At 46.0% G+C, this 27,060-nt stretch overlaps 1 protein-coding gene and 1 long non-coding RNA gene across 23 annotated transcripts in view; one reads left to right on the forward strand and one right to left on the reverse strand.

Annotated features, from left to right (window-relative positions):
• RAPGEF1 (Rap guanine nucleotide exchange factor 1) overlaps window positions 1–27,060 on the forward strand; it is a 156,790-nt gene that overhangs the window by 101,724 nt on the left and 28,006 nt on the right. For 16 of the 20 annotated variants that reach the window (XM_064291285.1, XM_064291299.1, XM_023544807.2 and 13 more), the window contains 6 exons: window positions 2,894–2,982; window positions 3,727–3,879; window positions 4,342–4,465; window positions 4,938–5,121; window positions 6,248–6,748; window positions 12,462–12,664. In XM_064291285.1, the coding sequence (XP_064147355.1) occupies window positions 2,894–2,982; window positions 3,727–3,879; window positions 4,342–4,465; window positions 4,938–5,121; window positions 6,248–6,748; window positions 12,462–12,664 (1,254 nt within the window). Of the gene's footprint in view, window positions 1–2,566; window positions 2,685–2,893; window positions 2,983–3,726; window positions 3,880–4,341; window positions 4,466–4,937; window positions 5,122–6,247; window positions 6,749–12,461; window positions 12,665–15,211; window positions 15,371–27,060 lie in introns of those variants that run through there. The other 4 variants (XM_064291302.1, XM_064291303.1, XM_064291301.1 and 1 more) reach the window with 4 other exon arrangements.
• On the reverse strand, window positions 823–26,868 carry LOC135232430 (uncharacterized). 3 transcript variants are annotated; one of them, XR_010322988.1, is made up of 3 exons: window positions 18,685–26,868; window positions 15,426–15,485; window positions 823–7,108 (listed from the first exon to the last, which is right to left on the reverse strand). It is a non-coding gene; the product is annotated as an uncharacterized LOC135232430 (long non-coding RNA). The 3 variants fall into 3 exon arrangements; XR_010322987.1 differs by having other exon boundaries at window positions 15,432–26,868; XR_010322986.1 differs by having other exon boundaries at window positions 15,426–26,868.

The raw sequence follows: 27,060 nt of genomic DNA on the forward strand, positions 1-27,060 counted from the left end.
TGCATGCTTGCACATGTGTGCCTGTCATTCCATGATTTTTTTGCCATCATTCATGAGTTGAGTTTTGCACAGCTGCGTCTCCAGAAAGATGACAGTCTAATTATAATTGCTCATGAATCAATGAAGACTTGGAGGAATTTTTTCCTATGTCAGCAGATACAAATGTGCAGGCTTTTCTCTGTTCCTTTTGCCTTTCTTAGGAGCCCTGGTGGTGCAGTGGTTAAAAGCACTCGGCTGCTAACTGAAAGGTCGGCAGTTCAGATCCACCAGCTGCTCTGCCGAAGAATGATGTGGCAACCTGCTTCTGTAAAGATTTACAGCCTTGGAAACCCTACGGGGCAGTTCTACTCTGTCATATAGGGTCACTGAGTTGGAATCAACTTGACAGCAACAGGTTTGGTTTTTTGCCCTGTTGTAAAGAAGAGTGAACCTGAACATGGGGCTTCCAAGTCACTTTGGTCTAGTGCTCCTTGATTCCCGGATTTCGTAATACCCTCCACATGGCCTGGCAATGAGCTTTTTAGGAAGTGCTGCCTCTCCCACTCTCCTCCAGGCTACAGGCTATAAAGGGGCTGCCGCCCTACTAACTGCAATCCGTTCTAATTTACATAGTCGCTTATCTTTCCATCCTTGTCCTGTCTGTCATCCCCAGCTAGGTTACTATTCCTTAAATATTTGTAAAGTTTTATTTAACTTCTAAATTGTGGTAACAGTAAAATATCAACGTTCTTTTTGCTTCTGGTGCTTAGGATCTTAGCTCACTTCTTCACATTTCTCTTGGATACTACAAAATGGGATGGCATTTATTCTGGCTATATAGAATACATGCTTTTAGCTCTTTGGTTTTCGTTTTTGTCTTTTTTTTTTTAGTATTTCAGAAGTAATACATGTTCATTGTAGAAAATTTAGAAAATATAAATAAACAATAACAAGAATATAAGGGGTGTTTAATAAACATGTTTTTTGTTCTATACATGTATTCTTGGTTTTATGTCCAAAAATAGATTCATACTATATATACCAATGTACCTCCTGGGGTCATTTTTTCACTTAACGTTGTAGTAAGATCATCATTCCATGTGATTACATGTTCTTATTCCAGCTTTGTTTTTAATAGCCATGTAATGATGCACTCATTGTTTGGCTCTTTTCATTTATGCAATCAGTCCTTATTGTTGAATATTTAATTATGGAACATTGAATAGTCTAATTTTATCTATCATAAATAATGCTTTGATGACCATCCTTTGTGGCTTAATTTTTGTACCCATTCATGACATTTCCTTGGGCACAAGTTCTTACAAGTAGAATGCAAATATTGAATGCTTTTGTATATGCTGACGAGTCATCCTCTGGAAAGACTGCCTGAAACGTTACTCTCACCCACTGTGTCTGGAAGATTCTATCTTATTATCAGCAGAGCTGGGGGAGCTGGGGAAGCTGGTATGCTTATTGATAATTGGTATTTACATTTGTGAATTTCTTCTTTGATATTTCATTTGGTGTGTTCATCTTTTTTCTAGTTTTGAGTTTGTTTTTTTTTTTTTTAAACAGCCCTTGCCCTTTGCCTGTCACATGTTTTGCATTTTTTGTGTGTACGTTTTTTGAGTTTTAACAGACTTTGCAGTCTCTGATTTAGGAACATGCTTCTATATTACCCACTTGCATCCATTGCTGCCTCTTCTGTAACTGTAGAAATAGGTGTTTATGCTGAAAGGCTCCTCAAACACAAGTAGGTCCTATCCAGACGTCCATCCACAGGAGAATAGATGAATCGTGAGTGTACATACGTTGGAAAACTACTTAGCAACGAAAAGGAGCAAAAGGACTTGGTGGCTGGGGATAAATGAGGGTGACTGCTAATGGATACAGGGCTTCTTTTTGGAGAGAAGGAAGTATTCTAAAATTGATTATATTGATGGTGACACAACTCTGGGCATACTAAAAACCATTGACGTGTATACTTTAAGTGAGTGATTTCTTATGGCATGTGAATTGTGTATCGATAAAGCTATTTAAGAAAAGAAGACAGATGTAAAAGTGCTCTTCAGACAAAAAAAAAATTAGAAGTTAAAAAATGATTGAGTTGGAGCAGATTGACTGGACAGGGTGACTGAAGTGTTTGTATTTTTTGGGTAGTGGTTACATGGGTATATGCAATTGTCAAAACTCATTAAACTGGAAAAATGCATTCTAACTGAACAAAATAACAAATAGGCCCTGACCACTTCATTTTTTTTTTTACACCTGTGATTTGAAAATGCTTGCTTTTCCTTCTTTGTATTTTACTCCTTTATTCATTTACCCCTGGTATTTTAGTGATTCTAAAGACACATCTTCTGCTGGGTAAAATGTTTTTAACTTTCCGTTCATTGACAGAGATCCTCAACCAGTTCATCGTGGGGTACCAGCTGCCACCACACCCCTGTGACCAGCTCACTTTGGGAAACCACCCCTTCCTGAAGCCAGAGATTTCATCATTATTGGACATCATCATGCATACAATATAGTGGCGTTAGGAAACTGAAAAGTAGTCCTTCCCCCACAAAGTGACTGGAAATTTATTCTACTGGGAATTTAGTTTGTGTGAAAAACTTAGTCATTTTGAGACAGTGGGATTTTTCATTTCCCCCTTCCAAGAGGAAGTGCCTTTGTGCATCTGAAATGTCTAGCATGCTATGAAGGTATTTTTGGAGGGTAGGGGACATTTTGGGAAGTCATGCAGAGTACCTAAGTCAAATAACACTTGCATTTATGGTGTGTGGGGAATCTGTAGGCACAAAAACGAGATGCAGCAGTGGAGGACAGACAACTGACCTACCTTGTTGTGAAAAATCAGCGATGAAAAGCAACTTTCCTGTGCCTCATTGCTCTTCTTTTGTGTGGGGTGTAGGAGCTGGTCAGACTTACCATCGAGAAGCAGGGGCATCCATCTCCAACAAGCCCAGTGAAGCCCAGCTCCCCGGCCTGCAAACCTGACAGGTGAGTGCTGACGAACCCTTCTGGTCACTGCTGTATTCAGTTGCAAAGTCTACACCTGAGAAAGAATGCGAGCCAAATCGGGTAGCCCACGTTGGGTAGACTGTGTGGGGCCTGTACTTCCTCTTTCAATAAGAAGTTCTGGATGAGGGTCTGTGTTACTTTAAAATGTGTATACTTCACACACATTTTGGAGTATTGCCTGTTCCAAGCTTAAATACTGAATATGCGTCTTTCTGAGGTCAGTGTGTGAGGGCGTACAGTGACACGCACCAGTGCTTTCCTGACCAACTTCATTTCATAATTCGAGAGACCCTTTTAGGGTTGCATTTTGGAGATTTGGCTTGTGAGCATTTAAGTTTTTATAATATTATCTTTACCAAGAAAATAAACCGAGGGTAGCAATGGACCATTTTAATGTATGGCAATAATTTCTACTACAAGCCCCTAGTAAAAATGTGAAACATAAATTTGGAGCATTTTAGGGAGGCTTTTTTTAGGTCATTCAGTCTAAAGATTCCTTTTACAGATGAGGAAGCTGACATGCAGAGAGTGGGGCACTTGGCCAAAATCCCATTAGGGATCAAACCAGATTTGAAACTTCGTCTGAGCTGAAGTCCAGTGCTGTTGTACTGAGAGCTCCTGCTCCACAGCCTGTCCCCACCCCCATCATCCCCTTGCTCTGGTCCCATTCATTATAACCCTTTCAGGACCTCCTGTAACCCCAGCTTCTTTTACATTCTTCAGCCAGTCTGAGCTCCCCCTGACAGATCGAGAGATGGAGATTCTAAACAAGACAACTGGGATGTCGCAGTCGACTGAGCTGCTCCCAGACTCCATGGATGAAGAGGTCGCACCTCCCAAGCCCCCTTTACCTGGCATCCGGGTGGTTGATAATAGGTAACGATGCTATCACACTAATTTCTGTTTTTCTGGCACCTACCCCCACTGCCAACTATTTATGATATAATTTGATGAATGAAGAGGTAGAGTGAGCAAAACGAGAAGATGGTTAGGATAAGAACTGAGAGCTCAATCCCTTGCTCTTTAGAAGCTTTGAAAGTTTGACCTAAAGTCTTATTGCCCTTGCCTTTTAGCCTTAGCCTTAGCCAAGTGAAAACTGGTACAATGTATTCTATTAAAGGGGAAAAAAGGGTTTTTTCTTATTTTAGATTTTTTTTTTTTCTTGCCATTGGAGACTTGATTTTAGCGGAAAGGGAGCGGGGCAAGAGTTGAAAGAATGGAAACTAGGTGTGCGAGAGTTTAATAATGAAGGAATTCCACATTCTATAACCTAATATCTTTGTAAAGAAATTTTTGTTTGAGTTGTTTGATTTGATTGGCGTTGTTTGTCTGTTTCAGCCCTCCACCAGCATTGCCACCCAAGAAAAGACAGTCGGCTCCATCCCCTACCCGAGTGGCTGTAGTGGCCCCCATGAGCCGAGCTACCAGTGGCTCCAGTTTGCCTGTAGGAATTAATAGGCAGGTAATGCAGCCCTGTCTGAAAAGGCACAGGAAGAGTTTGAGTTCTGGGATTTGGTTCCTAAAGCTGCAAGAAACCAAGTGGTCTTCAGACCCTGCTGTTAGTCAGAATGAGAGGATCACTATTGGAGAGGTTGAAGTCTTCTTAGTCATCCTTCTCTCTCCAAGACATGGTAGAAGTTCCCATATGGGGAGTGGGGAAAGGAGACTGGATTCAAAGGGGCATTTCCTGAGGACAGCTGAGTCCAGCCTAAGGAACTTGTCTTGCCGTGCACCCTCAGAATTTCTAAAGGCTTCTTTCACTTTAGTCACAGATACATTGTTCTATCGCTTACATCAAAGATGGGAGTTTCCAATAGGTTTCCGAGCTTGGTAGCGTTTCCTTCTCTAAGTTAATGTACCAATTCCCTCTTCCCTGTTTTCTGCCACCACTTCTCAGAAGTGACTGGGTTTGTTTGTTTATTTTTCCACCTGAGGATTTTGACGTTGACTGTTACACACAGAGACGCCTGTCAGGAGGCAGCCACTCATACGGTGGAGAGTCCCCTCGCCTTTCCCCCTGCAGCAGCATAGGCAAGCTCAGCAAGTCGGACGAGCAGCTGTCCTCTCTGGACAGGGACAGTGGGCAGTGCTCCCGGAACACAAGCTGTGAAACACTAGGTGAGCTATAGGCCTCTCACACCCCACTCTGCTTGGGCAGACGTCCTCATTCTGTCTCATTATTTCTCGATGGTTTCTTTGGGGTCATGCTGTCCTGGGTTCAAATCCCAGGTAGGCCAGTCATGGGCTTTATGACCTTGGTAAAGTCATTTAAAAGCTGAGCCTCAGTTTCCTCATCTACAAAATGAGGATAACAATATCTACGTCTCAAAGAGGTTGAAAGTTTACCTGAAGTAACAATGTGAAACCACATAGTACTCAAATGGTAGCTATTGTTACTGTTAACCTGTCAGTGTGCAATTTGACTCTCTTTACCAAAATTAAGAGCCGTCTGTGCTCAGAGCTGGAGACAAAGGGGGACAGCCCCTGACAATATTTGCTGGAAGTTAAAGGCAAGCTGGCAGCATGTGGTAACATCTCATAGGTGCTGAATTTGTGCTGCTATGTTTGCGTGACTGTAGGAAAGGTAGTTTGACAATAGGTTTAAAGAGCACAAAGCTGTAATATCCCTGGAACTAGGTATTACACCAATAAGAATTTATTCTAACAACATAATGAGAGATTTGTGACAAGATTTCTGTCCAAGGAGGTTAATCTCAGCATTATTAGGAGTAGTAAAATACTAGAAACACTTGAAATACTCATTGGTGGGAAATTGGATGAATTATATAATACATTCATTTGGTGAAATAATACGTAGCTATTAAAAATCACTTGTGATATATAAATAAATGGAAAAAAAGTCCTAGAAAAAAAGACTTTAAAGAAATACATCAAAATGCAGGCTGTGATTGTAATTAGATTATGGGATTATGGGTGATTTTTATTTTCTTGATATAGCTTGCTTTCCATATTTTCTACAATGGCCATGTGTTTTTAAGTAAGAAATTAGAAAAATACAAAGAATAGTAGAGCAAACAGTGGTATTGTCCTGTGTTTTACTTTTATAGTCAGGGAAAAATGATGAAGAATATACAGTAAGGTGAGACCCCTGTACGGATGAGACCAAGGACATGTGTTCGCCGTGCTGTACTGAACAAGACTGGAAAAGGGAAGAAGAGTGAGGTTGTTTCTTTCTGTGGGACCTTGTGGTAACAGATGTTTTTTTCCCCTGTTGTGAATGCAGATCACTATGACCCTGACTATGAATTCCTCCAGCAAGACCTCTCTAACGCAGACCAGATACCTCAGCAAGTGGCCTGTAACCTTAGCCCATTGCCAGAGTCCTTGGGGGAGTCTGGGTCTCCATTTCTTGGCCATCCTTTCCAGCTGCCTCTTGGCAGCTGTCCACAGCCAGAGGGGCCCTTGGCCCTGGGGCAGCAGACAGACACACCGCCTGCTCTCCCAGAGAAGAAGCGCCGGAGTGCAGCCTCCCAGACCACGGACAGCTCTGGCCGCAGGGTATCCTACGAGCGGCACCCCTCGCAGTATGACAACATCTCCGAGGATGACCTGCAGATGCCAGCCTCAGTCCAGTCCATCCCCTTCACACCCTTTGCTGCCATTCTCCCCTTTCAGCAAGGAGGGTCCCCGGCCCCTGTCGAGTTTGTGGGTGATTTCACTGTTCCAGATTCAACGGGTGACCCAGAAAAACCACCACCTCTCCCAGAGAAGAAAAACAAACACAGTAAGCTTTAGTTGAGCTATTTTAAGGAAGCACATTTTGTAACATGAACTGGTGTTATGTTTTATTCCTACATTAGGCCAGAACCAAATCAGGGGCCTCATTGTTTCATAAAAGATAGGACCGCAGGTACTCAGACACTTCTGGGAGCTGTGATTTCTCAATACTGGTGACCATTTTTAAAAAACAAAATTTTTAAAAGCCTGATAAGCTGACCTCTCCTGTGGTCTCTGTAAAAGCTTCGGCCAGAGCCCCACAAACCCAGAGTGCTCCTTCTGCTCGAGAGTGGGAGGCACTGACCCTTCTCCCCTGAGCACACAGGGACAGAGCGGCGTGGCAGTCAGGGCAGCCTTCCTGCAACACCTGCAGAAAGCAAAGTAGAAATTTGGATTTTAAAAATAGAAATTTCCTAGCACATGCTAATTTTCTGAGCATTCCTGCAAGTACACAAGGTGGCTGTTTAGAGAAACATAACTGGGTGCTGGCCCTGCCCTCTGTCTGCAGGCGCTGAAAACAGCGAGCTCAAATAAGGACATGAAATTTGAAGTTGCTGAGCAGGAGCAGGGAGCCCTGGTGGCGCAGTGGTTAAGAGTTATGCCTGCTAACCAAAAGGTCAGCAGTTCGAATCCACCAGATGCTCCTTGGAAACTCTATGGGGCAGTTCTGCTCTGTCCTGTAGGGTCACAATGAGTCAGAATCAACTCGATGACAATGGATTTGGTTTTCTGGTTAGCAGGAGTAGCTGAGGACACTTCATGGATCAGACATTTTACGCTCTGATATTATTAGAGCCCAGAAGAGAGCTGACCTTCTGAAATATTTGTATTTTGAATGCTTTCCTAGTGAAAATTTTATTTTCTGCTAGCTCCCCTAACTAGTCCACACCATAGATTTTCCTGGGTCTCTCTCCCTGTCCCCATCCTCTCCCGGAATTCACAAACACAATTCTGCTTTACTCTTCTCGGGCTGACCAGCTCTCTCCATTCTGGTGTGAATGTGACCGGCTGCTGGACTCCCTGACCTCAATTGAAGCATCCAGCAGAGGACTTCAGTGAGCTAGGGACTGAATCTCCATTCCAAATTCCCAAATGAGAGCCCCTCCGTTCTCAGAAAAAGGAAGCCCTAGCTTCTCAGACTAGCAGGGTTTGTCCTGAGGATTGCCTGGGCGGTCAGGGGAAGGAAAGCAGTAGGAGGTGCAGCTGATGGTGTAATGTGCTCCCAGCTCTTCACTGGGTGTTGCCCTCCTTACGTAATGGCCTCAGTGGTGTGGTCCCCCAGCTGGGGGAGACCTGGCCCTATAGGGCTAATGAAGTCCTTCCCATCTGTTCCTTAAATTTGCTCATTAAAAACCAGGGCACTAAGCAGAGGGGGCTACAAACAGCAACGCCGGATGTTTCCCTCCGTGGTGCTCCTTCGGCATGTGGAAGTGTGCAAAAAGCTACTGTCCTCTCTCCTCCACCATCTTCACCTTGACTTGAGCGGCTTTCTGTTTTAGGCTCACCTCTTTCCTTTTCCAGGATACCTCTGAACTCAAAATGCAGGGCAGGCTTGCATTTCATGCTGTGACAGCGCAAGGTGCTGGCTGCCGTGGGGCAGGCAAGCCCTTACTCTGCCGGCTTTAGAGCAGGTGCCAGCCACAGTCACCCTCCTCATGCTAAAGGGCTGTGAAGAGGGGAAGGGAAGGGGGCATCCTTTCATCTTTTTGAACAGCCTCAAGCCTTCAGTGGCTGAAAATAATTTTCTGTTAATTTATGTGTCTGTTTTGATGCTTTATCCCATCCATCAATGCCTGTAGCATTTGTGCCCGCAGACCTTTTGAAAACTAATAATAGTTTAAGTTGTGACATACCCTGAGCTAAAGCTTTACATACTCTATTTTTTTAATCCTTACAACTACCTGTGAGATGGGCATTATTTTCCATTTTAGAGGGGAAGAGACTGAAGCTTAGAGGAATGAAGCCACTTGCCCAAGATCAACATGCAAGAGGGTGGCAAATCCAGAATTCAGACCCAGGCCTTTGTGGTCCCGGAGCCAATGTTTTAACCAAGATGTTACACTACTACCTCCCTTACTAAGTGGAAAGGGCTTCAGCCTTTTTTGAATAAGCCTGCCCAGTTTTAGTGCAGTGACCCCATGCAGCGGGGTAGTCTTTTCTGTACCCTAAACTGAAGGCGTCCTGAGGCTTGGATTGTAGTCTTGAGCCTGCTGTTTACTTCCTTCAGGAACTCTGGGAGAGTTACAGTCTGCAACTCCAAAATTCCCCCTGGAAAACACCTCACAAAGTTGATTTGAGGGAAGAATGAGATAATAACTATGCTTTGTATTTGCTAACGCTGAACAAGCCTCAGATACATGCAATTTCAATGTCATAGAATGTCTTCATCCTTTGGAGATCCTCTGAAGGCATGAGTGTCCCTGGCTCCGCTCGCCAAGGGCAGTCACGCGAGCCCCTTGTGCTAGGTAGACACCTGAAGACCCCACCATTCTGGGTGCGCTCAGGAGCACGGGCCTGCTGAACCTTCCGAATGACGTCGGCTGCTCTAGTATCTGAGCCGTTGTACTGGGCTACTTTTGAAATTGCCTGGCCCTCCATGTTTCTGAAAGGTTGTGAAACATTACTGCTGTTTCTCCATGCTTGGTCAACAGGTCTCTAAAAGGACTTCAACCATCAAGAGGTCATAGAGACCTTCTGGAAAAATTATAGTTTTACTCAAATTTTCTATTTGGGCCAGGCAGAAGAAGGTGGTTTAGTCTTTTAAGGGAGCAATTAGTAGACATTTTGGGATGCTTTTCACAGGCTTGCATCTTCCTCTAGAAGTTAGTGATGTTGGTTGTGCCTTGTTAAAGACAAAGCATTGTGAGGGCGAGGGGAGCCGAGGGCTGCATTTTGGTTTTAGCAGTAAGGGCAGCTAACCTTGTGTGGGAACCATGTTCTCGTTCTGCGTGCCTCTAAGGCCGGGTCCCACGCAGGGCTGAGTGGAGCTAATAAGAACTCTTATTTATTATTAAAATGTGACTGTGAACCCCCTTTTTCAGCACAGGGTGCCAAAAAGACATACCCAAAAAGAGGGGATTTCCTACATACCTGGACCTGAAATGAGATGCGGGAAAGAAAATGATAAATCCCCTACCTTTGTGATTGTCCTCCTTAGTGAAGCAGCTCTGTCCTATAATTTTCTGACTAGTTCAGGTCTCCAGTTAAGCCCCTGACTTTGTGGTTACTTGAAAATACAAAAGTGAGTACTGCACAACTATCCTTGAGACTTTCTCTTGGAATCTGAATGTCAGCCCCACGCAACAGTTGCTCCTAGCGCTTTGAGACGGTATCCGAGGGGACAGTAATTTATAATGCCTCCTTGCTTGTGCTTGCCACACACCAACTTAAATTCCTTTGTTTCTAAACCTGAGGCCCCTTTTTCTTCCCAGCTCTCATTGTCACTTTCCATTCCTCTTAGTGTGCGTGCAGCAACTCCGTATGTATGTCAGTGTTCGTTCTTAACCAATGTGTCAAGGAGGCATAGCAGTGCCTTTTCTCTACAGATCATTACAGACAGTGTGTATGTGAATATCCTAATAGCTAGGAGCTTCCTCCACTACCTAGAGAAAGGAAAGACAGTACACCATTTCAGGAAACGTATCTAACAGGTACCTGCCTTGACCGAGACTCTCTTGTGGAGGATGCCAAGTGTGGGTCCGTTGGTCCATGTGAATGGGACTGAAGACGGAGCCTGTGCTTACCTCTACCCTCATAGCTTCATAAAGGACATCAGGAGAGCTGTGCTGTGCACAGTCAGCCCCAAACTATCACGTCTCCCAGAACCTTGTGGACTCCAGGGTCTGGAGTATTCAAAAGGACCTAGTTATGTGGGTGGTGAGGCTCAGATCCTAAACACTAAAATATCACAAGTAAAGTGTACGCTGATGCCCCCGCGTGAGGGCTGAGGGCTCCGCACCTGCTTCAGAGAGAAGGTGCCTGCCGAGGATGAGATCACCAAGACGTGACAGCTGAGCTCTTTGTTCTACTGCCTTCTCACCTCCCCAGCGGGTGAGGTCCCTGCTGTTTTTGGCTGCAGAAGTCTCTTTGTTGATGGTGCCACACTGAGCAGGCAAGCCTGGCCTGCCCACTGGGCGGCTGTGTTGGTGCAGGCAGCTCCACCGTGAGGCAGTAGCTTAGCATAAGATTGCAGGGATGGGAAGGTTTGGGGTTTCTGAATGGATTTTTAGGGAGGACAGGGCACAGTGCATATGTTTGAAAGTAAGCTCTTTTTTCCTTACCTTTTGCCCTTCTCCCTAGGATGTTCTGAGGCCTTTCAGCTGAAAGGGGAGAGTTGAATTTTTTGTGTACCCAGTAGGTACTTTACTAGACATACCCCAGGGGCTCTAGCCTGATACAGTTATTTCTGGCTTTGCAAGTTGCTAGGGACAAATGCTGACGGACATGTGTTCCTTCCACTCGTTCGTTCTGTAAATATTCATGCCAGGCACTAATGACACAGCAGTGACCAACACAGACCTAGTCCCTGCCCTCATGTAACATCAACTCTTGAGGGGGAGGCAGTAGTAAATCCTATTGGATCTACTTTCAAAATAAATCCTGAACCAAGCTACCTCTTACCACCTCCAACAATCCAACTGTGGTCTCTCACCTAAACACCCACAGTGACCCCAGAGTGGTTTTCTCAAGACATAAATCAGCTCCAGACACACCCTGAGTAGAACCCTTCGGTGATGGGTTTCCATCATGTTCTGAATAAAACCTGCATCCTTGGCTGTGCTCACACAGCTCCCTGAGCTGGCCCCTGCCTAGTGGAGCCTCGCCTCCTTTCAGTCTCCCCATGGCAGCTGTGCTCTGCCCTCCTTGGCCCTCTTCCCAGCCTTGGGCCTTTGTATCACACATGGTGTGAAAGGCTGTCGCCTTAATCTTCACGTGGCTCATCCATATCTAGGATAGCACCCCCATCCACCCTGCTTTACTGTTCTCCATGGGACTCGTTTTCTCCCGGACATCCACCATGGTTGTCGATTGTCTGTCTCCCTAAGCAGAATGCCAGCTCCACAAGGGCAGTGGATTTGTTTTGCTGGCCACTGTCTGATCCCAGCATCTTGGTCAGTGCCTAGCATAAACTAGGTGCTCAGTAAAATGGGTGGCATGAAGAAAGCCCACAGATAACTATAAATATGGGAAGTGCTAAGAAGGAAGCAAGTGAGGGACCCAGCTGGAGGCTAATGGGGACGGGGCTGATCCTTATGAGCCTCTCAGTGAACATAAACTGAGCCATAAAGGAAACAGCTGGCCTTAGGAGGATCGGAGGAAGGGCATTTGGACCAGCAGGAACAGCACGTACAGGAATCCCTAAGGGTGTTTGTTCCAGGAGCTGAGAGAAGATAGTGTAGCTAGAGCAGGGTAAGAGAAGCAGGGAATGGCACAAATTGGGATTGACCAGCTCTACTGAGCCCCGTGAGCCCCTTCAGAGCCATAGTGTCACTCATAGAGTATGGCTGGAAACCACCAGGGGGTTTTCAGCACAGGAGTGAAGTGCCCCATGTGCTTCCTAAGGAAATCACCCTGACTGCCTGGCTGCCAGGAGAAGGATTGGGGGGTTCTCTTAGCGTGGTAGCCCCTAATCCCACTTGAGCCTGCACTCACTTCAGTAACAGAGTGCGGCCGAGAATTGGAGGGGCTTCCTGCCATCCACTGCCTTCTCTGTGTTGCAGTGCTGGCCTACATGCAGCTGCTCGAGGACTACTCGGAGCCCCAACCCTCCATGTTCTACCAGACACCACAGAATGAGCACATCTACCAGCAGAAGAACAAGCACCTCATGGAAGTGTACGGCTTCAATGACTCCTTCAGCAGTGGAGACTCAGCGCAGGAGCTGGCCCCGCCTCCCGCTCTCCCCCCCAAGCAGCGGCAGCTGGTAAGTGGCCCCCTCAATTCTTATCTGCCCTTCGTGACCAGAATCTCCAATCCTGACAGGTCTCTAGGAACTAGAATGATCCTTTTCGAGGGCAGGCTTAACTCTATCCTCTTCCACGTCAGGGCCCTTGGCGTGTGTGCTGGACGTGCCATCTCCCATTCAGGTGCTTTCACGTCCTCCTAATCAGCTCACTGCAGCCTGGCTCCCACTTGGCTATCTCCCTACCCTGGTGGCAGAGGGTGGTAACTTTCTTTTCCACAACAGCCTGATGCAGCTGTGACTGGCTTGTACTCAGAATGTATGCTTTCTCTGCAGACAGTCTCTTGTATTTTTTCTCTCTTCTTTGGCTCAAACATAGACCTCCCAGAAAGGAGGGACTTAATCAAAGCACAGGCCTTGGTCTGTGTACAGCCATCTGTGAGCCTGATTTACATAATGGTAAATGGACTATAGAGTGACTTATAGTCCAGTTCTGGCCAGGGATGGCCCAGTTAAAACAAGCTCTATTGAAAGCAGGATGGCTGTATACAGAGCCATGTTGTATTTCAGGCATAGCACCCTTCTCTAAAAAAACATCTCCCGTGTTAAGGACTTTCATATACATAACGAAGCAAAAGTCAGCACAGAAAACAGGCTCTCCTGCTGTGGCCGGCCTGTAAAAGGTGGGAATTTGTACAGGGATCAGGCAGGTTGGGCGGTTCAGGTAGGCTGTTGTGGTCTCTGTACTTCTTTTCCTTTGCTACCAGCTGACTAACCCAGTGGACTCTGGTCAGGTTTTTGGAATCAAAGCGTATCCTCCAGCCATGCTCTCCAGGAAGAGTACATCCCAGAAGGAAACCCTTAACTTTTTCAGAGCTAAATGTGCTATTTTGCTTGTATGCTGGCCAGTTTGGTAGTTTTTTATTAAGAGATGGGACAGGCGTGGGTAGCAGAGCCATCTTTTATCCATTGCAAAAGGACACGAAGGTGCTACCCCGACTTCTCGTGGAAGCAGATACTGACGGGAGGACAAGCATCCCTGGGCTACTCCTTGCAGCCCTCAGAAGCTTTGGGGCTTGGGACTCTGTGGTCGTATGAGGACTATACAATTATGTAGTGAAGCGTCAAGCCCCAGCCCAGTCCCAGGAGTTTCCACATTGAATGGGCTCAGAAGTCTCTATATCACGGTGCTGGCCAAGCCATCTTTTTATTTCATTTCAAGTTCCATTTCTACCACTAACTGGCTGTGTCGCATGTGCTATGCTCTGGGTCTCAGTTCTTCATCTACAAAATGAAACTGATGCCATTTGCCCTACCCAGCCCACAAATGCCCAAATATGCATTTTAATCGCTCTCGAGAGTGTTTCACAAGAGGATCTTTACCACGGAAGCATAAATGCCTGCCCTAGGAACTCGTCACCTAAAATGTTTGCTTCTGCCTGAGAGGATTGAACACCCCTGCTGAGCCAGGTTTCACTGACTCGAAATATTTTTAGACTCTCCTACCCACGTCCATCCTTGGGCATCTTCTTGGTACCAGGACATCCCACAGGCCCCTGAGGATTTGGAGACAGATCCCTAACGAGCACACTTGGGATCAACACTCGTCCTGGGGCAGCACACTGGCTTGACACCAAGCTGACGGCAGTGGCGAGAGGCACCTTGGAGAGGCCCTCAGAGAATGCCAGGAGTTGAATGCCTCCACATGTGAGCATGGGCTTTCATATGACTTCACACAACCTCGCTGCAGCTCCCATCTTGCCCATCTTAAGTAAACTGAGGCTTCAACAGCCTGAGAGACTTTTTCAGAGCCCAGAGCTAAAAGTGGAAATCAAGGCCAACTCTCACTAAGGCCAGACGTACCACGTAACACGCACTGTGCTGGCTGCTCGGCAGTGTGCTCCGTCTCAGAATCAGATTTTATTTTACAGATAAAATAGTAATGATAATTATTCTTGTCTGTTGGCCTGTATATTTTGTGATAGGCACAGCTCTAAGTACTTTGGAACTATTACCTCATTTAATCCTCCCCAGAGTCCAATCCTACCATTGTTACCCCATTTTACAGATAAAAAACCTGAGGCACAGAGAGCTTTAGGGAGTGCCCAAGGCCAAACAGCTCATAGATGGCAGAGTGCAGATTCTAGCCCAAGCAGCCTGACTCCGAGCCGATACTCTGATGAAGTGTGAATCACCTCACAAGTATGCTTGCCACACAGGAGGAGCTCAAAGCCCTAACTAAGTGGCAGAACCAGGATTCAGACCCAGGTCTGTATGGCTCCAAGCCTGCTTGTCCTCCTTCCACCTTACTGCCTACTTCCAGTGGACACAATTTGTATGAAAGTTAACTTTTTCAACCTGTCAGAAGGAAGAGAAGGAAGGCACCCTCTTGTTCAGGTAGCCTTCAGCAGGTATTTTTGATCCACTCCACGAAGCTACGCTGTCCAAAATGCGCCTGAGCAGAATTAGGTAGCTGCCCTACATAGCCTTTATATATGTATGATATATATGCTTGATTTTTCTGCTTTTCTCCCTTCTTCCCTGTCATCTCTTGTCCGTTCTGTTCAGCAGGCCTCCTATGCTGCTTCTTCCTTCTCCTCTGTCTCCTACTGTGTCCAGCAAACTAAAGTGACCTTCACGCCTGAGGACGGCAGTGCCACTCAGGGCATCAGTGTATCCGTCTCTAACTCCTTTCTCAGCCGGCACGGCAATTTACCTGTGCCCTCGGTGAGTCGCTACCTGCCGTTCTTTCTTGGAAATGTGTGTACGTGATCATTTGTACCTGTACCTCCCGATGGTGTGTGCTGCTCCTCGCTGGTTCTCTCCTGCAGGATCCCGGCACCTAGATGGGAAAGGCATGTATGGTTGGTTGTCTGTGGCCTTAAGGACCGTGGATTATCCAGTGGAGAGGGGTAGAGATGGGCAAAAGTTAGCAGCCACGTTTGGAGCATTATCATTATAACATAAACTGGCAGAGATGTTTTGGCCTTTTTATTCTCATCCCACATTGAGCTTTAGCTCAGCTCTGTAAGTGTTCTGTATTTAAAAGGAAAGATCCTCACATAGGAAGTAAGACCAAGGAAAGCGAGCTTTACCACGTACTTGATGGACTTTGAGTTTGAGGGCTGTATCAGTTACCTTTTGCTGCATAACAAGTCACCCCAAAACTTTGTGGCTTAAAACAACAATGACAATTTATCATTGCTCAGGATAGAGATTACTAGGGTGATTGTACCGATCTGGTCTAGGCACGGCTGATTCTGACTAGGCTTGCTCACATCTCTGGGACCTCAGCTGGGACAGCCGGACCAATCTGGCTGTGAAGCATGTGGTCTGTCAGCCTCCATCAGGCTAGCCAGGGCTTGCACACATGCAGCTGGCAGAGTTCCAGGAAAACAAACGAAAGTCAAGGCCTGCGCTCAGAATTGGCACCTCGTCACTTCCAGTGCATTCTCTTGGTTAACTCACAGAGCCAGCCCAGATTCAGGGAATGGGGAAGGAGACTCCATCTCTTGATGGATGTTGCTGCTAAATCATGTTGCAAAGGATATAGGAAGGGGAAGAGTTGCAACCACTTTTGTAAACAGTTTACTACTAAGGCTTTGCTGTTGTTGTTTGTGGGTGCCGTGCCGTCAGGTCGATTCCCACTCATAGCGACCCCATGTGACAGAGTAGAACTGCCCCATAGGGTTTTCTAGGCTGGAATCTTTACAGGAGCAGATGGCCAGGTCTTTTATCCTGCAGAGCCACTGGGTGGGTTCGAACTGCCAACCTTTCAGTTAGCAGCCAGCACTTAACAACTGCACCCCCATAGGGGGTAGTAACACTTCAGGAGGCACAGTGCTGGTCTGTTATCTTGCACTGGAGTTTACACTGAAGAACCTAAAACAGCCACCATTCTCCCTTTAATCTGTTAAAATGAAACTGAGCAGCAGTGGAAAGACCTTTGGAATGGAGCTGAGTTCGGATATCACTCAAAATCTGTTTGACCTTAGCTAATTCCCTTATCCTTCCTAGGCCTCAATTTCATTTCTTTGGGGTTCTCTTTTCCTGGCCTCACAGAGTGATTGTGAGGATTATATGAAATAATATGAACCTTTCAAGCTTATAGTAAGCTTAGAAAGTATATTATTATGGTTCTTGTTCTTTATTACTTTAGTGATAAGAGTTCCAGATTCTAGTCTTGGCCGCCTTTTTAATTCTATGCATGATTACTCAGACAAATGGCTCAGCCTATGTGGGCTTTTCTCTCCCCCTCTATAGGGGATGAGATTGAACCAGGTGACTTTTAAAGACTTATCCAAACCCGTGTTCCCAGTTTGATTTTGCTGGTTTCCACCTTTGGAAATGCCCAGGGTTAAGACAGTCCTTCCTGTTGTGAGGGCCTTGAAATACCTTGTCTCATTGGGTGCTAGAGCTCAACAACTTTTTAGAGCTCTCAGCAAACCTGCAAGTGCTACAGAAAGGCTAAAACACCGCCTCACCCCCTCCCCACCAAGCCTGGTTGCACAGATGTCCTCTGTTTCCTAAGAAAGCACCTCTGGCAAGCCCTCTTCACAAATCTTGCAAAACTTGGCCTTTAGATAATCCCAGCTTTTGACTGTTTTTTCCTCTCTATGAATAGAAAAGTAAGTGTGAGTTATCCTAAGAGTTTCTACAATCTCCCTCTTGAGCAGTTTAGGGCATGAGGGCTATGAATGAACTAGACTGTTTGCTACAAAATGAAAGAAAACTTGAGGGCATTTTAATTAAGTTTGGGTATGAACATCACAGTTTTCATCTGTGAAGCATAGGGGAGTCTTGAGACATTTTGCATCTAAAATACTTCATCCTAAGCACCATCTCCATCGAGAGCCCAAGGGGATGAGATCATAAAGGTACTTTATTTCATTAAAAGGGAAGCACACTCTGGGCCACAGAGCCTCTAGTAAGGCTTAAGTGTCTGGAATATTTGACGTCTGATATATTGCAGTCCCAGAAAAGTTAGTGTAGTGCCAGCATATCCATCGTATATTCTCTGCTTAGTTCTAAAAGAGATGAGGCCCAGACAGAGGCCTTTGGATTGCTGTCAGAATCACCCTTTATTCTTAAATTTCTCTGTCCCATTGTTTCTGGGCCTGGGTCATCAGTCCAGCATGGAATTCCAGGGGAGTACTGTTTAGGAACACGGCAGAGGTCAAACCTGAAGGTGCGTCACTGGGTTCTTGGTACAGCTGCCTGTTACGCCTACTGAAAGATTCTTACCGTTGAAAACCTCTTGCCAAGGAATATGTAGAGCAATAAATCTGTATCGAACAATTTAGATTGAAATGGGTGCTGGAAAAGTATTCTTGTTCAATTTTCCCAAGATCCAAAGGATCAGCTTAATTTAACAAGCACGGGGCATCTCCTGTGCGTGGATCAGATGGCAGGAGGGATACAGAGATGAGTGAGACACAGCCCTATCCCCTAGAAGTGCTTACAGTTCAGTAGGCAAAATAACCAAAAAAAAATACCCAGTGCCGTAGAGCCGATTCAGGCAAAATAAGACAAGCATAAAAGAGACTCACATTAAGGCAAGGTACTTGTAAAAGCATGAGAGCTACCAAGTTAGTAAAAACCTTATTGGTGGGGTGGGGGGTCAGGCAGAGCCTCATGGAGGAGATGGAGCTTGAGCTGAATCTTGAATCATAGTTGGGATTTCAACAAGGAGATGTAGAGCAAGGAAAGTAGGTCAGAGAAGTTCCAAGCAGAGGGAATTGCCTGTGTAATGGAGGCTGAAAAACCCAGCCTTTAAGATCATCTCAAATGTAAACACTCGGAGTTGAGGTCACGAGAGAATCATCTAAAGGGTTATGACAATAGTCGACCCCTCAGCTGTCTCCTCAGGACCTCCCACTCCGTGATCTGCCAGTCCCCCCTACACCCACCCGCTCTGCCTTAACTGAAACCCCCGTTTCCTGAGCTTCTCTCATCAGCACAGCCCTCTCCAGCACAGGCCAGGCTTCCACACAGTCCCCACACCCCCAAGCTGTCTCTCAGGCATATTCCTACTCTCTTACCCCTGTGTGCTGCACACCATCCTTCAGCTTTCCCTTCCCACCCTCTTCTTCACGATCTTCACCTGGGTCGGCTTGACTTTCTCCTTCAATGAGGTGTTATGTTACCTCCTGGTCTCCAAGCTTCCTTTCTTTCCCAATGTGTGCCATAATCCTAGGAGACTTGAACTTCCACACAGAATGCATCCAAACCCTGATGTATGGTCCCTAGAACACTAAGACCAGTTCGATAGAAGAAAGATGTCTGGGGAAAATGGGTGAGTGACTATGAGCCAGGAAAGATTTAGAGAAGTAGGTGCAGCCTTCACTGAGGCCCAAGAGGCTGGCTGTGTTATTTCAGATGCCCTAGTGCTTAGCAACAGGCCTGCACGTAGGAGGCACAAATGAGAATTTGAGGAATTGACTTTCCAGCCCTCCCAGAGACAGCAGTGTTGCATGAGCTTTCTGACATGGTGGTGGTTCCTGTCCCTGGACTCTTCCTCAGCTGCTTTCTGGGCTTTTGTACCCACTGGGCTGCGTGCCATGCTCACATTGCAGCCTAGCAGAAGTCCACTCACCTAGACCCCCTTCCTCCTCTCTTCCGGCTTAGTCCCTCCAGCCCTTTTCACCTTCAACACCTGAATTCCCATATCCCAGCTCCTTTTCATATGCCTTCTCTGGCTTGCATTTTCTCTGTTTCTGCACTCTGGTAGTGTGAATCTTGAAAGTTTTGAATTAGTTCCAAATTCACTTTGCCCTTGACCAGGATATTGGGATTCTCTCAGTAACCACTGGGCTTGCCAGTGTCCTTCAGGCATTACAATGTTGATGCTAGAAAAACCTCCTTCCATCTCCCAAATGATTTAGCCCGCTTTCTTATACATCATGTCTTTGCTAACTGCAATTAGGAATATATGCTATCACCAAGATGTGATCTGTTTGCGTGCTAGAAACCTTTCGGAATCTTTCTTTACCGTCTTGGCTTCCAAAATGACTTCTGGATGTGTAAACTGCTAGCCAACCCAGATTTTGAGAAGTTATATGGAAATTACTATAACAACTGTCATTTGTTTAAAAATATGTATATTTGGGGTAAGAAAATCAAGTGAGTATAATCTTGAGGACTTCAGTTAAAAAGAAAAAATTGGGGGCGGCGGGGGGGAGACCGTAGAGCAGCTAGTAACCTATTCTGGGCAAAATAGTGATTTTTCAGAGATGTTGGACCCAGGCTTTCATGCATCAGCACGTATGCTTTTAACAGAAGGCATGGATGGGCTTCATGTGGACTCCTGGTTCCTGCATCACTCATCCCCTTGCTGTGAAACAGCCTGGCCACCTCCCTGAGACACATGGTGGGCTCCTTAAGTTCTACTAGCGCATCTGTTTCTCTCTCCCCATCCTGCCTCCGCCTCTCCGCGCCCTCCTTTTTGTTTTTTCCCCCCCTCCCTCCCCACTGCCCTCCCTTTCTGTTTCCCTCCTCAATCTCCTGGCTAAGAATCATCCCTGAGAACTAGCCCAGCAGCCATCACACAGACAGCATACCGACTAGTTTAAAGGCATCACAGGAAAGGAAAAAGAAGAATGAGAAGGACAGAAAATGGAAAGAAAAGAGAAAAGCTGATGAGAGATGTAGAAGAGAGTCCTGCAGAGCTCTAGGACTTCTTGGCCCAGAAAGGTGTCTGTCCACCTGTTGGAAAAAATATGTTCCTACCTCCTTGTTTCTATCCCTCCTTTCTTCCTGATGTCATCTTTATTGGCTTCCTGCCCTGGCTAGAGCTGAATCGAACTGAGAAATGAAAGGGAAGGAAGTGTATGAGGGCAGAACGCACTGGCCCAGGAGCAGGCAAGGTATTTCTCAGTGCTTCGTCCCTCCCTGAGGGACTTTGCTTCATGGCCTGGTTTATTTCCCTGGGGTTCTTTCACAGAAGTCCCCTTGCATGGTCAACGTCAGAACTGTTTCTCTTTTGGGGAAAATGAGTAATACGCCGTTGTCACCCACCGTTGGAAAGCCTCTGAGACTACTCTATCCTGCTGTTGCATGTTCCTCATTAGCCCAGTATAGCTCATGTGTTGTGTGGGTGTTTTATGTTGTGTAAAGTCATTGACTCCTAAACTCTTCCCCATTGTTAGAGGCTGAACAACAGAGTATAGTCTCCTAGTCCAAATCTAACTTCCCATGGGTTTGTAGCTGTTTGAGTAGGTTTATCTCCTCCCTAGACTTTTGGCTCCCTGGTTTTAGGAATTCTGTCTCCACGTATCAGGCGCTTGATTGAATCTTGCCCTGCTATACCCACTCTTCTCTCCACTCTCGCTATTTCTGTGAATGTTTCCAAGCAAGAAGCAGAGGTGTGATCTTGAGTATTTCCTTCCCCACCACGTATACATAGTCACCAAGTCCTGCTGATCCTTCCTTGTTAAGCTCAACTTCTCTGGGCTGGTCTGCTTTTCTCCAACCCCATTGCTACTGCTTAGTCCCACCCTCCAGCATCTTACCTGGATGGCCTCCCCCGCCACCCCAGCCTTCCTACCTCCACAATCAGATACCTCAGTCCCTTTCTCAACTCTACAACCAGAGTATAGTCTCACTACGTCACTGCAGAATCAGGTCCAACATTTTTCTCACCTTTCTTCTGAGGCCTTTGCAGTCTACTTTTACCTACCCATTCACTTGCCCATTACCTATGGACCCTCACCTCAGCTCTGCCTCCCACTTTTTCCGTGCATGTCCCCACATACTTCTCTCTTCTGCTCTTGACCTTCCCAGATATCCTCTGGCTGCTTCCTCTCATGTTTCTCACCTGCCGTGTGAACCTGAGCATGCAGCCCAACTCTCTAAGCCCCCATTTCCTCATCTTCCCAACAGGGGCATGAGATAGTTATGAGGATTAAAGGAAAAACTCATGTAAAGCATGTAATGTAGTACATGACAAATGACCTACGTTTAGTATAAAGGTAGATATAATAATATTAATAGGGACTGGGCATTTTATGAACTTGCAGCCTCGATGTGTAGCTCCAGGCCTAGCCAGCAAGTGGCCAGTGCTCTGTGATGCTCTGAACTGACAGCAAGGACTTTGATTCACCCAAAAGCAGTGACCAGTGGCCAAGGAGTCCTCCAGCGACTAGAAGTTTTTCCCATTTGTCTCCCTCAGTCTCCACAATCATGTCCATCTTTACTTGCTTCCCCAGCATTTTCATCAGCGCAGCCTGATGCTGACACATCCCATGACAGCTTCTCTGTTCCAGGGAAACATGGTGTGTTAGTTCCTTGCTGTGGCCAAGAGTCGGTTTTCTTCCTCATTTCTCGGAGGCAGTGGCTGCTGGGGAAACCCTGGTGGCATAGCGGTTAAGTGCTATGGCTGCTAACCAAAAGGTCGGCAGTTCGAATCCACCAGATGCTCCTTGGAAACCCTATGGGGCAGTTCTACTCTGCCCTATAGGGTCGCTATGAGTCAGAATTGACTCAACAGCAGTGGGTTTGGTTTGTTTTTTTTGGTGGCTTTTGGGTGTCTGGTTTGAGAGTTTCATAGGTAGTTCCTGTCTGCTGGGCCCTTGAAATATGGTTTGGCTCGTCTGGTGTGTTCACCCTGTGCTTTCCTGTCCTTCCTGAAAGACCCAGTGACTCGCCTCTGAAGTGCTGACATCCTGATTAGACCCTACCAACACAGCCTCATGGAAGGAGACACACTCAAACCAGCAATCCTTCTAGATTTCTGTGACCCACAGGGGAGAGGAGTGCATAGAGCCTTCATTTGTATAAAGCTCCATCTCTGAGGTAGTCAGAGCCCAGGAACTGGCTAAGAGCTCAGAATCCTTGCCTTGGGGGCTCTCAAAAGCAACAGGTCTGAATCGAAGGAGTACTTTTCAGCCCCTTACTTCTAAAGATTTCCCAATTGCTAACTCTCTTTTGTTCCCAGCGTTTACATGGACAGTGCTCTTCTAGCTTCTGACACGGGAACTTCACTGTAGCACCTTGCTGTAGGTAGACTTCTGACTCCACCCATGACAGTCTAATTGGTCAGCTACCAAAAGGCCCATCTGCTCCATGATAAGGTCATGCAGTGTCATGAACCCCGAGGGTACTGTCCATGCCCATTGACCATTACCTTGAATGTTCCTGTTTTCAGGCTCCTTGTCTACTTGTCGTGGGCTCTTAATACTCTGTGACTGAGTGATTGAGAAACCAGAATAGAGAAGCTAAGCCATTTGCCTATAGACTTAAGCTAGAGCCAAGATTAAAATCATATCCCCATCATGAAAAATACAGTGTTACAGTAACATTTGTGAACTGCTTAATCACCAAATAAATATTGAGACCTTTTTTTAGTAAGGCTAAATAAAAAGAATCCATAGGCTGGATACTAAGAGGCATGTTTTTGTCCTTTGTCTTCTGAAGCATCATGGAGTGTAGCTACACTCTAAATAGAGTTCTAAGAATAAGTATGAATTAGAGCCCCTGTCATGATGTTTAAATCCAAACTGAGGAAAAATAGTTCCATCAGGTTTTTAGAGCTGAATTTGAATCACTTTTGAATGTGTACTAAATCTTTTTCTAAAAGAGTTGATGCTATTAAGGTCAGCATTTAGTGAATACACAAAAACCAAAACCAAACCTACTGCTGTCAAGTGGATTCCAACTCCTAGCAACCCTAAAGGACAGGGTAGAACTGCCCTATAGAGTTTCCAAGGCTGTAATCTTTGCAGAAGCAGACCGCCACAGCTTTCTCCCACGGAGCGGCTAGTGGGTTTGAACAGCCAGCCTTTGGGGTAGCTGCCAAGTGCTTAACCACTGCACCACCAGGGCTCCTGGTGAATACACAGAGCATCCTAAAATGTGATTTTTGCAAGAGCGTAACTAGCTGTGGAGCCTCGGGCCAAAAATGTAGTGTTTTCAAAGAAGATCTTATGATTCCCCGTAAAAAAAAAAAAAAACGTTGCCGTCAAGTCGGTTCTGACTCATAGCAACCCTATAGGACAGAGTAGAACTGCTCCATATGGTTTCCAAGGAGCGCCTGGTGGACTCGAACTGCCGACCTTTTGGTTAGTAGCCATAGCTCTTAACCACTATGATACCAGGGTTTCCATCTTATGATTCAGGATGCAAAAATACGTCACAGGAAAAGAAGCTGAATGCATTTATTTCTACATGTACCCATCTTGCTACCTAAAAGTCTCCTGAGCAAAACAGTTTTGTTCTTTTATATCCTTTGTTCTTAGAATTTTCAAAAATAACCTCCACCGAGAAGTTTATTAAAAAAGGGAGAGGACATTTTTTGCACTAAACATGTTGCTGATGTTGGCTTCCTTTGATGAGATTTATGATAGCTCATCGTGCATACAATATAACCCACAGAAGTGCCTCTCCTTGCCAGGTGCAAAGAGACAACAGCCTGTGAGATCTCAGGTGCAAGTGCTCCCGCATCAGCCCCAGATTCTACCACTCTGCTTTGGAAACTCACCTTTTAACCTTATGTAAAATATAGTTATTCTTATAAATTAACACAAGAGCATCAAAGAAGGAAGTTGCCTCCTGGCTCAAGGTAGACCCAAAGGATAGTTAATTGGGACCAGGACGGAGAGAGAGGACTAAGCCAGAAGTCTCCCGTCTAGCTTGCCAGATTGAGGAACAATGAGTATTATCAAGAACCCTCCCTGGTGACCTAGAACTGATCTTGTGCCATCTCTGTAAGGACCAAATGACACGTGTTTCTCTTCAGGAGAATCCTCTCCAAGATATTGTGTGGGATATTGGGCAGCAGCTAAAACCTTGACTTCCTGCCAGAATCAATAAGCGAGGAGCCACGTTAATGTTGGCACTGCAGCTCTTGGTTGAAAGGAGCATGCTCTGCACACAGGCCCAGTGTTGAGCAGTGCTTCCCAGTGATCCTCCTTAGCAGAAAAGAGCCCAAACCACACTAGAAAAGCTGTTCCCCATGAGTGCATTTTCTCACAAAATGATGGATAAAAATTTAAACCTGAAAACCAGCTGTCCACGAGTGTATCTGTTTTGCCAAGTAGTGTCCAAAAACACTGAAGTCATGAGCCTTGCTTGAGCCAAGATTATGCAGTAATGACCGATCTTTGGCAACTTCTGTACTTCCCAAACACGTCGCCACGACAGTAAGGCCATTCATTTAAATGATCACATTTTCCTGTAATTTAGAGTTGAAAGTTCTCCAAAGTTTGGAGCTCAAGCCACTGTAGAGTAGCCGTTTGGGTCAAGGTCCTTTAGCCTGTCCCTCTAGCCCTCAGCTGCTGGCAGTCAACTGCCTTCTCTGGCACCTCCCCAGAACCATCCCACCCCACCCACCGCCATCTTCCTGATAATCACGAGGATTAAATGGAATGTCTGTTACATTGATGAATCAGAATTTTTTCATTTAAAAATCTGCTGTCCTACTTTCTTGCCAACACAACACAGGACCCATCCCTAGTCATTTTCCATTCCAAGACTATAATACAGAAAAAGTGTCAATGAAACATGGTGGTGCCTGGCCAGCTTCTGGTGACTTTGCTCTTTAATGAATGGCAACATACTGACTATAAGGGCATCAGCCTCTGTCAGAAGGCTCGTGGTAGTTCTTTCAAGGGTGTATTTTCAAAAGAACACAAGGTGAAGTCTTTTCCTTGCCTGTCCATGGAGCACCCTGGTTAACGCCCTGCTCTCTGCACCCCAGGGTCGTGTATCAAGCAAGCATTTCGTAATGCTGCTAAGGCTCACAAAACATTCAGCTAAGGAAATCTCTGAAAGAGGGAGCGAGCGGAGTTAGTAGGTCAGTGCCTTGCAGGGCTGTGGGGCTGTGTAGTTAGAGCCTGTCACATTCCCAGAATCCTCCACATTTGTTCAGAGAGCATGTACTACCTCTTACCAGCTGTGTATTAAAGTACATGACTTACCCTCTGAGCCTGAGTTTCTTCATCACCGTAAGAAGGAACATAACGACACTTGGGGCAGATTAAATGATGTGATTCATGCGAAACCCTTACCGACTCATCTGACCAGGAGTAAGCACTCCTCAAGAGTCTTTGTCATCATAATCACCGCTGTCATGATGAGACTACCCCTGCTGGCTTTTTCACTGCCTGTGTGACATCCAGGGCTGACAGTAGGAGCTGGGCGCCCCTCCCCATCCCGCCCTTTCTCAGGCACTTAATCTGGCACTCCTAGACCTTCTGCAGAAATGTGCAGGTCCCCAGACAGGCAGCCCCTCCTGTTATAAAATCCTCAGCCCAAACAGCCTTACCCTGTCTATAAATAAAACTTCCTGCTGCAGAGAGCGCAGCAGCTTGTCAGAAGCAAAGCCAGCCACCAGCCAGATCCTAAAATAAACTCCAGGCTGTGGTTAAGTGGCGTTTTTGTTGAATGGCCAGTCCTGCCTTTCTCCTTGCCCTTATGAATAAATAAGACCCTAGAGGGCCTGGAAATATTTCTTTGGAGAATCTGTAGGGATGAGGACTTGTTGACAATAGTATGATAATGAGCCCCAACGAGGGCAAGGGCATCAAATGTGCTGTTATGGTAATTAGAAAGCATTCCCTTGTATCTCTCCACCCACTGGAAGGTACTCTACAGGCTTGGCTCTTGTCCCAGCATGACTACATAGCTTGAATACCAGAGCTGCTTGATGATGTGGGGCTGCTAAGGGAGGGAAGGAGGGAAAGGGCGGGGCAGGCCAGGACCCTTTGTCTAAGAGATGCTGTATCAGGAACCTCCTTCCTTTCTCCAGAGGAGGCCGCCCCTTTCCTCAGCAGTTCACACCCCTGTTGGCATCCCTGAGACTCTTTCCCTAGACTCTCGCACTGTTAACCTGAACCTGGGCAATGGATAAAGCTTGTCTTTTACCCTGCCACACTCATTAATTAAGATACACCAATGTCCAAGGCAATATTCTAGGCACTTTATGTAACAAATATAATAATAGAATTAATTCCTAAGAATTTGTTCATTCAGCAAATATGTATTGGGCCTCTGTTAAGTGCCAAGCACTGCTTGGGAGCCAAGGTCTGTTCATTCAGAGTAGTCCCTAGACTGGTATTGTGGAGGGCAAGAGAGAATAGCAGACACTGGTTGTTTGCCACTCGCCAGCACTGCGCTAAGGACTCACACAGCATTATCTCATTGAATCTATACAAAGACTTCATGAGAGGAAGTACTGTTATTTTCGTCACCATTTTAAAGATGAAGAAACTGAGGCTTGGAGAACTTGCCCAAGGTCACACGGGTAGAAAGAGGTAGGGCAGGCTCATGTCCACCTGAGAACATGTACTCAGGGGTTATACTGTACCATCTCCCAGAGAAGGCACCCATGGTGTGGGAGTCTTCTCCCCTGAACTTATGAAATCAAAATCTGTTACAATTACCATATGATCAGTCAGGAAGATAGCTTTCAAACTTGATAC

This window comes from Loxodonta africana, chromosome 9, assembly GCF_030014295.1.
Source record: "Loxodonta africana isolate mLoxAfr1 chromosome 9, mLoxAfr1.hap2, whole genome shotgun sequence".
NCBI classification, from domain to species: Eukaryota; Metazoa; Chordata; class Mammalia; order Proboscidea; family Elephantidae; genus Loxodonta; species Loxodonta africana.